Source organism: Castor canadensis, chromosome 13 (genome assembly GCF_047511655.1).
Source record: "Castor canadensis chromosome 13, mCasCan1.hap1v2, whole genome shotgun sequence".
Taxonomy (NCBI): Eukaryota; Metazoa; Chordata; class Mammalia; order Rodentia; family Castoridae; genus Castor; species Castor canadensis.
In genome coordinates, this window is record NC_133398.1 from 28,808,947 (window position 1) to 28,822,001 (window position 13,055).

The window sequence follows — 13,055 nt, forward strand, 5'->3', positions numbered from 1 at the left end:
GGAGCCTGATAAATGAAAGGAAACTTTACTTTCTATTTTCCAAATTTTCTTTGAAAAGCTAATTCATAATTTTTTTTTACACTTCAAATGATTTAGAAATGTAAAATAATATAGCAGTAAATATAGACTATCAAGAGAGCTTTGGATAACTAAACCTTGTTTTAGAAAGCAGAGGTGTCAGGTAAAATGAAAACTAAAGTGTTTCAAGGAAAACCCTAGACTGTCTATGGCAATACTACAGAAATTCCTTCAGGGTGGTTTCCAGCATGCTATTTTCACTATGTAACTTAACATTTACTCTAAGGTTGGCAAAGTATTACTGTGTCACTACCCTATAGTAATACAGTAAGAACTCCAGAGAAGAGGATATATACAACACACATATCAGAATTCATATGTAGGCTTTTATTAGGGCAAGCATTTTCATAATTATAAGGACCTCTTAAAATCAAATGTCTCAAGATCTTTGTGAAAACCCAATGTGAAGTCAAAATTAGTAAAATCAATTACAAATGAACATATTTCAGCATATAAACCAATAAATCTTCTCTAGACTTTTAACGTTGTGACCTAATTACATTATTTTCCAAATTAGACTGACCTAATAATTAATGTGAAAACTATAATGAATACAGATGACACATGATAATGTACTTTTCCAAAGTAAAGTAATACTCTTGATCTGAAATTTTTTATAACTCTCATTTGATATTACACAGTAAACATTACTAGGTAAAAATATTTTTTAAATCTCAGAGAAATAAATATGATGAAATATACTGATAATAATATATGATTGAAATATATTTCCTTGCCAGGCAAGGAAATGCAAAATCATTAGAAGAATATAAGAAAATGGTATAATGCAGAGAGTTGTCAAAATACAAAATACACCAGAAGAAAAGATATTTTTAAAACAAATGAATTATCAAGATCATAAAGTAGTGACAAACATTTCTAATGTATAATACAATACTGAAATGCCACGGGGAAAATGAATACAACTCTTTCCTGAAGTGGTAGTGACAAGTGACAAAGGTGTATTTAAAGAACCTATGGGGTAAAGTGAATTAACTTACCACCTCCTTCAAATAAAAGAGAATAATTCTGTTGGGAGAATTTAAGTACCAGTAGCAGACACATCTTAGACCAGTTAACAAAATCCTTGATAGGCCAGTAGAAAACTATTTCAATGGCGAAAATGATGCAGGAATCAGAAGCTTATTCTGCTGAGACTCTAGGTAGTTGACACTTTCCCGAACTGGAAAACATTTCAAAAGAAGGAATATAAAGTTATTGGCTGAAGTAAATTTGCTCTAAAAATAATCCATGCCTAGGGAAATAGCTTACCAGCAGCCACCACTCTGGGATCTTCATGAGACAGATGTCTCCCAGCTGCACGACTATCAGCGCTCTCATTCCACCAAAGAACATGAACTGCAGAAATGAACTATATGTTAGATTTAGATTCTTTTTTTTATAATGTTAGTTTTTAAGGGGCCAAAGATCTGGGAGAAAGATTTATATATTAATCAGTCAAACTGGAAACAAAGGACTGAAGAGAGAAAGTGCAGTAAAATAGCTAAAAGCATATTTAAGACTAGGCCCATGACCTCCTACCACACTTTATTTCATTAAAAAAAGACTAAGCCAGGCACTGATGACTCACACCTATAATCCTAGAGATTTAAGAGGCTGAGATTGGGAGGATCACAGTAGAAGGCCAGCCTGGGCTAATACAAGACCCCATCTCCAAAACAACCAGACCAAAATGGACTAGATGTGTGATTCAAGTGGTAAAGTACATGCTTTGCAAGCATGAAGCCCTGAGTTCAAAAACCCCAAGTCCCACCAAAAAAAAAAAAGTAGATTATAAAAAAATCGTGTTTACTGCAGAAAACTTTAGACACAAAGTAAAAAATAAAACTAGCAATACCTTTCCAGAAATCTCTAATAATATATAATACATTTCTGTAATTAAAATTGACAATATGATAATTTTCTGTCAATATTTTTAAACTAAATTTATTTTTAACTAATACACAAAACATTAATACTGTACATACTAATGGGGTTCTAGGTGATGATAAACACTATTTTAATTGCTATTATGAATTTCTTCTTATCTTTAAAACATCTTTTTTCTCAATCTCTTCTTGTTGGGTTACTTAAATTATTCCCAAAATGTTCTTGTATATATTTGTAATTTTTAATCATTAAAATTTATTATGTTAGCTGTATAGATTTTTAGAAACCATGAGGAGACAGTAGGAACTATTTCTAATCCTCTCCTCACCCAAAATAACGACGTTTCTCTTTTGGTGTATTATTCCCATATTTCTATCTATGTGAGTCCTTTTATTTATGTTTATATATTTATACCAACATAGTATATATGCTTATGCTTATAAAAGATACAGGATGTAAATGTATTTCTATTTGTGGATTGTGAGAATATCTATTACATAAATAGGGCCCACCACATTGCTTCCAGTGTTTCCTTACTGTAAACAAAGCTGACACAAACCTCATTACAGCAGCAACTACATGTATGCCTATAGTAATGACAATGTCAATGACAATCACTACTAACATTTATTGGGTAGTTACTATGTAACAGGCCTGATTTTAACCTTCTTTTTTTGGTGGTAGTGGGGTTTGAGTTTACAGCCTCAGGCTTGCTAAGCAGGCACTCTACCACTTGAGTCACTCTACCAACCTGTTTCTTATTAAGTAATTTTTAAGATAGGGTCTCAAGAAGTATTTTCCCAGGACTGGCTTTGAGCCTTGATCCTCCTGATCTCTACCTGATGAGTAGCTAGGATTACATGCGTGAGCCAGCGGTGCACAGCCTTAAGCATTTTTCAAGTGTTAATTCATTTGATCTTCCTAATAATCTGGGTAGTAGGCTATTATTACTATTGTTTTATGGGTGAGGTTACTAAGGCACAGCAAGGCTAAGTAACCAAAAGTTATTAACTAATGAAGCTGGGTTTATGACACAGGCAATCTAGAGCTGATTATGTCCTTAATATAAACTCCTAAAATTTAAATGGAGAGAAAGAACTAAAGAGGATAGATATTCTTAAAATAGATATATTGCATATTATTAACTACTATCTTCCAAAATGGTAATACCAATTTATACTCTGCATATTATTCTCCTACTATGCTGGAAATGAATTTAGGTTTAAAAAGTTTGTGCACACACATTTTCAGTGTTTTTTTCTTAAAAAGTTTATGTATGTCAAATCTAGAAAATTAAGAGGCTTAAAATATTTTAAATCCTTTCAAATTCCTTCCTTCCCTTCCCTTCCCCTTCCCTCCCTTTCTCCCTTCTTTCCTGCCTCCCTCCCTCTGTTCCTCCTTCCCTCCATCCTTCTCTTTTACTGAGGATTAAACTTAGGACCTTGAGCCACACCTTCACCCTCCTTTCAAATTTCTTTTTGTATAACTAACTAAACGTATACATGCACATCTATGCTTACTTCCTAGAAGTAATATTGATAAAGGTAACAAAAATTAAAGTGTTTTATTTATAATGCCAAATTTTTTTTGGCAGTACTAGGGGTTGAAATTTAGACCTTGGGCTTGGTGGGCAGGAGCTCTACCACATGAGCTACTCCATCAGCCCTTTTGAGTTGGTTATTTCTGAAATAGGGTATCATTTTATGCTTGGGCTGGCCCGCACTGTGATCTTCCTATTTGCACTTCCCCACCTTGCTAGGATGAGAGGTGTGCACCACTGTGCCCAGCCACTGTTTGAGGTGAGATCTTGTGAACTTTTTGCCCAGGCTAGCCTTGAACTGTGGTCCTCCTGATCTCTGCCTCCCAAGTAGCTAGGATTACAAGCTCAAGCCATGATTCCTGGCCTACACTGCCAAATTTGTAGAAGAAAATATTATGCCAATATGAACAATACACAGTGAATGAGTACTTGATTTTTCTCTGACCTAACTAACATGACTATGCTAAGTGAAAAAATTTCATTATTACTTTAACCTATATCTTCTTTAAAATATATTTGTAGATATCTGTACATTACCTTTGTATAAGTTTTCTTTTTTCTTTTGAATTTTGTTTATGATGATTTGGAGCATGTGAGAATTTGAGCTTTTGTATAATAAGAGCATCAAATTGATATTTTTTTCCCCTCAATAGTTTTTCATTTACTTTTTGGCCTAGAAATATAGTAACCATTTATATTATCATATAAGCTCATTGATATTTTAACTGTACATTTTTACACTGAATCTATAATGCATTTTAACTTTTAGTGTGAAATGGACGTCTGATAATCTTTGCAACTTTTCATATATTTCCCAACTTTAAAATGCATTTTTAGGGGGGTATATTCTAATTATTTTCTTTGGATATATGACTAGAAGTTAAATTTCTGGGTAAAGATCAGGAATTTGGCTTTGAATGTATCAGCCTTGAAATCTCTACTGAACATTCAAGTAGGGAAAGAGAGACAATTAGATATAATGAATCTTTTAAATATTTTATTAGGTATTAATCATTTATCCTCTAGATGAACTTTACTCACATTTTTAGTTTGTTACAAAAAATATCCTTTGAAATTCTTACTATAATTACTTTCAACTTAATATTTAAATGTCCCAAATTAGCCATCCATACCAGAGTGCTGCGAATTTTTTTTTTTTTTTGTGGTATTGGGGTTTGAACTTAGGGCTTCACACTTACTAGGCAGGCAGTCTACTACTTGAACACCCCACCAGCTCTAGAATGCTTGTAAGTTATTACTAGTTATGCATATATATTGTTTCTAGTCTTTTTATATCTATGAATATCTTGGTTTTTCTATTCCTGTGTCATTTATGTATGTATAACAGAATTATACATACTGCTACAGTAATGGGAAATGTGTAATTTGTTTTTCTGGGGCTTGTCCATGTTTTTAGCATTTGTGAAAATACATATTATACTGTCATTCAGAAACAATCTTTCTAACCCAATTTAGATTGGAAAAAAATCAAGAAAATTGCATTTAGAAGAAAAACCAAAATGAAAAGAATAATATTTTCTTAGGGATTCCTCACTTTCTAAAGAGCAGTTCTGCATTTGAAATAGACTCTACAAGGTATTAACATAATAATAAAAGTAAGATGTAAACAAGTTTTTTCAAACCTTAATGCTGCAAAAAACCTTATTTGGCGATAAGAATGAAAGGATATTATAATGAAAAAAGAAAGAAAACTGACTCAAGAAATGATGTGGATCATCAACATACAGAAATGGACAACATACCTCTGTTGAGTGCTCCATATTCTGTGTGGAAAACGCCGACTACTTTAGTGTAACCTAGATCAACATGGGCATTAACTGCCCTTTTAAATGCATTACCCCACAGAGCTGGGCCTCCAGGCTTCATCTGAAAAGTAGCCAGTTCATAGACTCCTGGAATAGAGAGAAAAACATTTTACAAAGGAGAGTCAAGCAATTTTTAATCAGCTGTGTTTGACTCTAGGAGTGGAAGGTTAACTTATGTATACATATTTGAAGGATCATCCACATATATCGATTTATGCAGTCACAGTTATTTATTCTTTGTGTTATTCTTACTTGCTTTTATGTTTAGAAAGACCTTGTCCATATTATGAAAAACAGGTCACACTAAGGGGAGGTCATATACAAGAGAGGGAGGGTAATAGAAGGAAGTTAAGAAGGTGAATATGGTTGATGTATTTCCTATACAAGAATGAATACAGAATTTTTAAACTTACTGAAATCACCATAAGAAGGGGACTAAGGTAGAAAGGAGAAATAGAGGGGATAAACCAATTTGGGTTATAATACATATATACATGGAAATGTCACAATGAAACTCCCTCTATAGCTATCTTAAACAAAAATAGCTTTTTTTTTTTTTTTTTTTTTTTTACAAAAATGGAGAAGGCAAAACAGGTCCTGTCTGGGGTGTTGGCACCAGTGGGAGGGGAAGGCTCTAAGGAAAGGGTATAGAAGGATAAACAGGGTAGAAATATTATGTACACATGTAGGTAAATGGAAAAATGAGACCTGTTGAAACTATTCTAAGAATGGGGGGAGGGAGAATAAAGGAGAACAATGGGGGGGAGTGAATTCAACTATGATATATTATAAGAACTTTTGTAAATGTCACATTGTACCCTTAGTACGACAATCAAAATACTAAAACAAATGCAAGTAAATATACATCATTCAGTAAAAAAATATAAATTTCATTTATCCTAAAGACCTTGTCCATGTTTAAGTACTTGCTAAGCTTAATAAAAGAAGAAAAGGAAAATGGAATAGAAGCTATATATAAACTATTATATTAAGTATTTTTAATCTATGAACTTTGTTGATGTAACAGATAATGGAGAATTTATGATAAAATAGGATTTTTTATTCTTATCAAGAATCAATTTATTAAAAAATCTTTTAATACTACTTGGTATGATTAAAATGCAAAAAGAGCCATGACAGTTATATATGTTACTCCATTACTCATAAATGAATTAAACTCTGAGATAATATTTATAATCAGTTCTTTATTGGGTAATAATATTTTAAAAAATTACCTTCACAATTAAAATGCAGTTATGGGCTGTTCCTTGATCAGTACTAAAGTATGCTCTGAAAACTATTTATTCCTATGTCCCATTGAGATAAGTTCAGAAAGACAGAGTAGCATTTATATACTTCTATAGCAAGTTAGCATGAGGAAGATAGCTAAATGTGGGGTTTTATGTTTTACAAAAAAAAAAAATACCAGTTAGTGATGGGTTGGGAGGGAAAAAACCCTCTCTGCATTAAGATAGTTTGAAAAGCACTGAGTTAGACAATGAAGAGATTAGGCGTTCCTGATCAGAACATTAAAGTACAAATCTGAACACGGGTTGCATTTTTAATAGGGGATTATGGAAAACAGAACACTACTTCTGTCAGTAAAAATGGGACTTCTATAATCTAAAAATATGGGGCTTTACCTCACGTTAAGTTCAGTTAAATTCAGGAATAGATTCACGGATGTGTGACCTATGCAGTTACCCACACAGAGCCCTGCTTTCAGAAACACCCCACAGTTGGCTAAATGTTCTGCTGTTGTCACCTTGAATTTTTTTTATATATAAAATAGTTTTGAGTGGCTGAAGCCTACTAGAAATTAATAAGAGAAGTGCCTTCTGACCTCCTACATTCCCCTCCTTTTCAATTTTGAGAGGAGATATTTTATTCTTTGTAAAATTTCTTCCTGCAGAATTGCACTCTTACAAGGTTACTAAAGAATATAAATATAGACAATAAGAATCAAGATTAACAATGTTAGAGAAGCTGACTATTTTTAGACAAATGGACAAGAAACCCAAATAGCATTTTCAAATTTCTTATAATCCAAAATACACTACAACTAGGATAGCAGGGGTAATAAAATAAAATTTAAGGTACTTTATGCTTTTCTAATCTGACCTTTGATTAAAACTGGACTGAGACAACAGTTTCTTTAAATCAGCAAGAAGTAAAATCAGCAATATTTATTTTCAAACTGAGAAAAAAGAAAGAGGAAGACACAAAAGTTAGATCACCATAATATAGCTTAAGAGTTTCAATTAGTTCATTCCCTCCAATTTTATAAGCAAAGATGAACTTAGTAATTTAAGATAGTGTGTAGAGCATATTTATATTTTAATGTTTATTATTTTAGTATTATGTATAGTATAAATGGCTAAGCTTTGCCATTTATAAAATCTCAACTTGGAAAAATTCTTCCATAAATTGAGTCTCATTTTTGAAAGATAAGCTGAAGGTTTCAATTTAGTTTTTATCTCAACAATCACAGAATGTTCCTATATAAGGATTTGTTTTTATTCCCCAGTGGTACTTTGGTTTTTATAATTTAAGATCTTCAGCATTTATTCATCAAAATTCAAAGTGGCTAAGAAGACGACTTACCTTCTTTTGGAGGCTTCTCTATTTTGCACCATGGTACCAGGTAAGCAATCTCAAACTCTTGCCTATCGATGAGAGCCAAATTTGGAATGAGGAACTGTTCTTGCCATTCCTTATCTTTGGCCAAGGCCTTCTGAACTGTAGCTCGGTGAGCAAAATTATCTATCGGGAAAAAGAATTACGAAAAGTAAAACTTTAAAACATAAAATCACTTGTACTTCTCTGGGTTTCATTCATATCAATTAGCGTTCACCTAGAGCATTTGGGAACACTGTGCTATGCACTTGTAGATTCCAACAGGAAGAGATGTGACATTTGCCTCAAGGTGCTCATGGTCTCAGGGGAACAGAAATGCAAACAACTATTGTAATGACACAGAATGGGGTTCACAGGTTCCACCACTTCCTAGGTAGCTATGTGAGAAAGGTAAGTTTTTGTAGCTTTTTTTGCTCTATTTCTTAGTCTGTGAAATGGAGATAATAATACAGCATCCACATCCAGGGGTGTTGCGAAGATCAAATGAATTAATTTATGAAAAAGACTTAGAACAGTCTTTAGCGCCTAGTTAGTACTCAATATATGAGGACTGTTCTTCAACCGAGGCATGTGAGTGACAGTGCCATTTAGAGAAAGACTACTCTTTAGTGGTGGTGGGCTGTCAACGTGCACACTGAAAAAATTTTGGCATAAGTAAACTGAAATGTACTGCGAAAGTCTCTTCTCCTTTAAAACAAACAGCTTTCAGAGAAATAGGACTGAGTCTCTTACTTATTGTCACATCTTTTTTTTCGCCTCCAGCACTTACTTCTCTGCTTTCTAAGTTACCCCAACAGGTATACACATTTACCAACATATGGGCCTACTGCTATATGTACTACTAGGGTCTCATGACACTAATGGTTAGAATTTTATATAGATTCTGCTGAGGATAAGGAATAACAGCTGTCTTACTGCTTAAGTAAGGTTTATCAGGATTTTACTAGCTTTCTTAATGGGCTATTATTTAACTTGTACCTTATCTGAAGCATGAGTTGTGTTTTAGTGGGGCTTGTTCTACTACATGGAAAAATCCTAAATCCTGAGATGTTAGGTATGGAAAAATATTTTTCATATTAAACTATTTTATGAACATTGATTTTGGTCACTGATGACCAAATCCTACATGAAATTACTGAGTTCTTTGGATATCTTCATGTGGACTGTTGGATTTTTATAACTCATTCTCTTTTTTCAAGAGTGTAAAATGAGAAGAACTCTCTCTTAGTCTTTTTCATTAACTTCAGAGAGTAGTATGACAGTGAATCCTTTTGACTCTCTGGTGTGCATAAATGAAAAAAATAATTGGTCTCTAAACATAACAGAATTATGAAATCTCAGAATTGAAAGAGGCTTAAAAGTTAACCATTAACCTCTTTGAACCTCCGTTTACTAAAAGTCCTTAAATATGTGAATTATGTCTAGTGAAATGGTAATATTCAGCCCTCACATTGTTAGTAAGAAAAGGTACTTTCTCTTTTGGTGATCTTAATCCACCTGGTTTTTGTAAGCACTGCTTTAAATTTTGCATAAACCATCTTTCCAATACACCATTCTAAATTTTTTCTGAAAAATAAAGTTTAGTTCACCATTTTAGAGTTTAATATATTAGATGACATGTTCCCATTCCAGAAAACATATGAGTTTGAGCAAGGGTTTGTTATAGATGGAGTAATCACTAAATTTATTTTTTTGTTCTGTATTCTTTTTGATAGTTTTACTTAACCTATGTGTCTGTGTGTATCTAAATATAAATCCAAGAACTAAGTCTCCCATAACATCTAACAGAATGAAAATCTAAACTGACCACTTAAGCTGTATTGACTCATACCATATTTCCAAATATGAAATACTGTGTTCATTCTGCCTCCAAATTCTACACTCCAAAATCCAACCAATTCAGAGTGAGCTGTCCGAAGATGAATCTTTTTCTTAACATTTTCCAGGAACTCATTCATTTTTGAGGGTTTAAGATAATAGGTATGAAGCTCATAGAATGTTCCATCATTTTGTCTGGGGCCTGTAGCAAAAGATGAGCACACCTGAAGAGAGATAAGGCAAATTTAAATATTTTAGAGAAGGTAGGCTTTATGTTATGTTACAACCAATTCTGAGTCTGGAAACAAGGGGCAAATAAGCAGGAGACTCATGATTCATGTTTGTTCTTCTCCTGTCAACTCTCTTTAGCCTTCTATTTATGCAGAGATGTCAATAAAGATAACTACTGTTCAGCATGCTGAATACATAGCAGGAGTTCACACAGTCACCTTTTCATAAGGAGTTGCCACATTTTTAATGATATTCCTTAATCTGTGAACTACAATAAAGATTTTTATAGGTTAGATTTTTCCCTTATGTAGTCAAAATTTTGCCTCAATAGTACATGTGCTAGAGTTATGCATCTAAAAGAAATTTACAAATTCTGTACACATGTCTTAGTCAGGCATAATGAAAATATGTTTACTGGCAGAAGACTGTCTTCCATTCTTTAAAAAAAAATTGGAAATTGCTATTTAGGTCAAAGAATTTCCTATACTGAGTGAATATAGGAAATCTCACTGGGTAAATAAGGGAACATAACTAATGCAATAGAATGCCATGTGCTATTCAACTGCATTGTTATACAGTGGTAGGCTGCATGAAAGCCGAAAAAGAAAAATTCAAGATGTCAGAATTATGTGAATCATTAGTTCCTAAAGACTGAGAGTAAAGTGAAGACCATCTAATAAGACTGAGAGTAATGTGAAGACCATCTAATGCCTCCAGTTACACTTGGTTGATGAAATATTCTTTAAGAACCATTAGTTCATTTAGTTGTATGTTGTTATTTAACATTCACTAGGATTTGCCTTCCATAACCTCTGTGTATGTAGGTACAGACACACTCACACACAGGCACATGGCACTCTAATTTACTGATCCATCTTGCCTAGGTTTGATTAGCATGTACTCATTTCCAAAGCAGTTTTGGTATTTACAATGCTATGGGCAAATTAGGGCTTACCTTGACTACCTCACATGTGTAATGAACACAATGGGCTTTTACTATATTTTTGTTTATAAAATCCAACAGTGTAGAATTTAACCTAATTGTGTATAGTAAGGTTAGTAAAACCAACTAAATTGAGTTCATCCCATTCATGTCTATTATGGGTATAGTCTTATTGCCCTAAATGACTAAGCCCGCCATCAAACTCAAATTCAGCTGCCCCTGTTAGACATTGTTTTTGTGTTTATTAACCAGTCTAACAGGTTATTCGGAAAAAAAAAAAACTGCCTAATAACTACAGCTCCAAAAAATTATAAATGAAATATATAAAAAATGAACCAAAGGGGCATTTAGAACAAACGCGATTAGGTTGATTCAAGCACTTTGTATTTGGAGGATGACAAATGCTCAGACACTTGTAACCTTTCCCAGGAGAGCATAGCTGTGAAAGGGACGCGAGGGAGGGGGGCAGGGACCGTGCTGCCGGCAAAAACGGCGACTTGGGGGTTCACCTCGCAGACAGGCGAGAAAATCGGGGGGCCTCGGGGCGGATGGGGGGCCGACTGCGCCCGCGGCCCTGCTCTGCACACACACCCGGGCCGCAGACCAGAGCTCCCGGCCGCAGGAGAAGGGCGGTCGGCGCAGCCGGAGGGGAGAGAGCGCATGCGCGGCGCTCGCGCTCCAGGACCCCGCCCCCACCCTCTGCGCACGGCTCGCGCCCCGCGTCCGTACCTGAGGCGCGAGCCTCCGCGCGGTCAGCGCTCTGGTCAGGCGGCTTCGGAGGGCAAGCATGGCGCGGCTTGCGGCGGCGCCCAGGAAGGCAGTCGGGCGGGTCCTCTGCGAGGGTCACACTCCGACGGCTTCCGGACTGGAAGCACAGCGCGTGGACGATTGGCGGACAGGCGTGGGTGGAGCTCGGCGGGTCAGCTCCGCCCCGGGACCCGCTGGCCCGGTTTGCGGCAATGTGTGGTCAGCGCTGACCTCTGACCCTCTTTGTTCCCGCAAACGTCCGAGGTGACGTTACAATTAGCTGAAGGCTGAGGTCGCTCTTCTCCACCTTCAGGGCCGCTTGTCACCCGCCCCAGTGCGCAGTTGCCCGGGGCTTGAACACGGGAGGACGACGTGAAACCTCGGGAGCAGCGTTGTGCATTAAGATCCTGGGGGCCTGGGGGAGGTGACCCCGTGTGGTGGCCTTGGAGTCGACCAGGGAGCCTTCGCCTTCATCTGCGTCTCCCAGCAAGACCTTGACTCCTAGATTTGGGTTAACCTTCCCTGGAGCCCAGAGGCATGGGTGACCTGGTCCTGCCATGAGAAATTCAAATTTAAACATGCATAGGTTGAAACCAAGTAGTTCTCTGAGACTGAAAAGTAAAACGGCAGACCAGTGGTGTGGTCCTCCCTGAGTGTTCCTCCCCAGAATAACTTCATTTAACTTTTTAAGACTGATTTTTCTAATCTCACGACTATTAATGTTTATGTTAAAAAGCAGTTAATTACTCATTTACATTAAGCTACATTATATTAATGTTTACATTATTATTGCCAACAGTTACAGTGTTTTAAATGTTGCAGTAATATTATTTACATCATTAGGACTAGGGAATGATTACAGAGCTATTTGGTTGTATTGGTTGTACTTTTTGGAAAAGGGTTTGAGTCATCTTGTTAGTGGAAAGGAGCCTTTTTAAAATTAATAATTCAGGAGTTTTTGGTGCCTCAACTTTTCCAGAAAAGAAGCAGGCATTTCTAACCAAGCAAGACTAAATAAAGCATTATTTTTGTGATGACTAGATCTGAATGATCAAATTTATTTTAAATTAACAACTCATTCAACCAATAGTTACTTAATTCCTTCTATGCTCTAGGCCTGTTTCTAGGTTTGTGGAACTCAGAGAACAAAAGACAAGGTTCTAGTTCTCTTGGAACATATAGGTTGGGGAAACGTAAAGAAAATATACCAGGGATAATTAAACAGTTTGAAGAACAATACAGTAGGCTATAGAGAATAGAACATGCTGGAGGTAGATAGCATATACTGCTAGCTGTTTCTCAACATCCATTCTTCCCCCTCACCTTTTTATTCTTTTTCTTTTTT

The 13,055-nt window shown here is 35.5% G+C and overlaps 1 protein-coding gene across 1 annotated transcript; it reads right to left on the bottom strand.

Moving 5' to 3' along the window:
* Window positions 1-384: 384 nt before the first annotated feature.
* LOC109691832 (protein NipSnap homolog 3A) lies at window positions 385-11,850 on the bottom strand. The gene is made up of 6 exons (XM_020172046.2): window positions 11,693-11,850; window positions 9,803-10,013; window positions 7,939-8,097; window positions 5,272-5,421; window positions 1,351-1,437; window positions 385-1,261 (listed from the first exon to the last, which is right to left on the bottom strand). The coding sequence occupies exons 1-6, from the start codon at window positions 11,750-11,752 to the stop codon at window positions 1,185-1,187; spliced, it is 744 nt and encodes a 247-aa protein (XP_020027635.1). The 5' UTR covers window positions 11,753-11,850; the 3' UTR covers window positions 385-1,184.
* Between the last annotated feature and the right edge of the window lie 1,205 nt (window positions 11,851-13,055).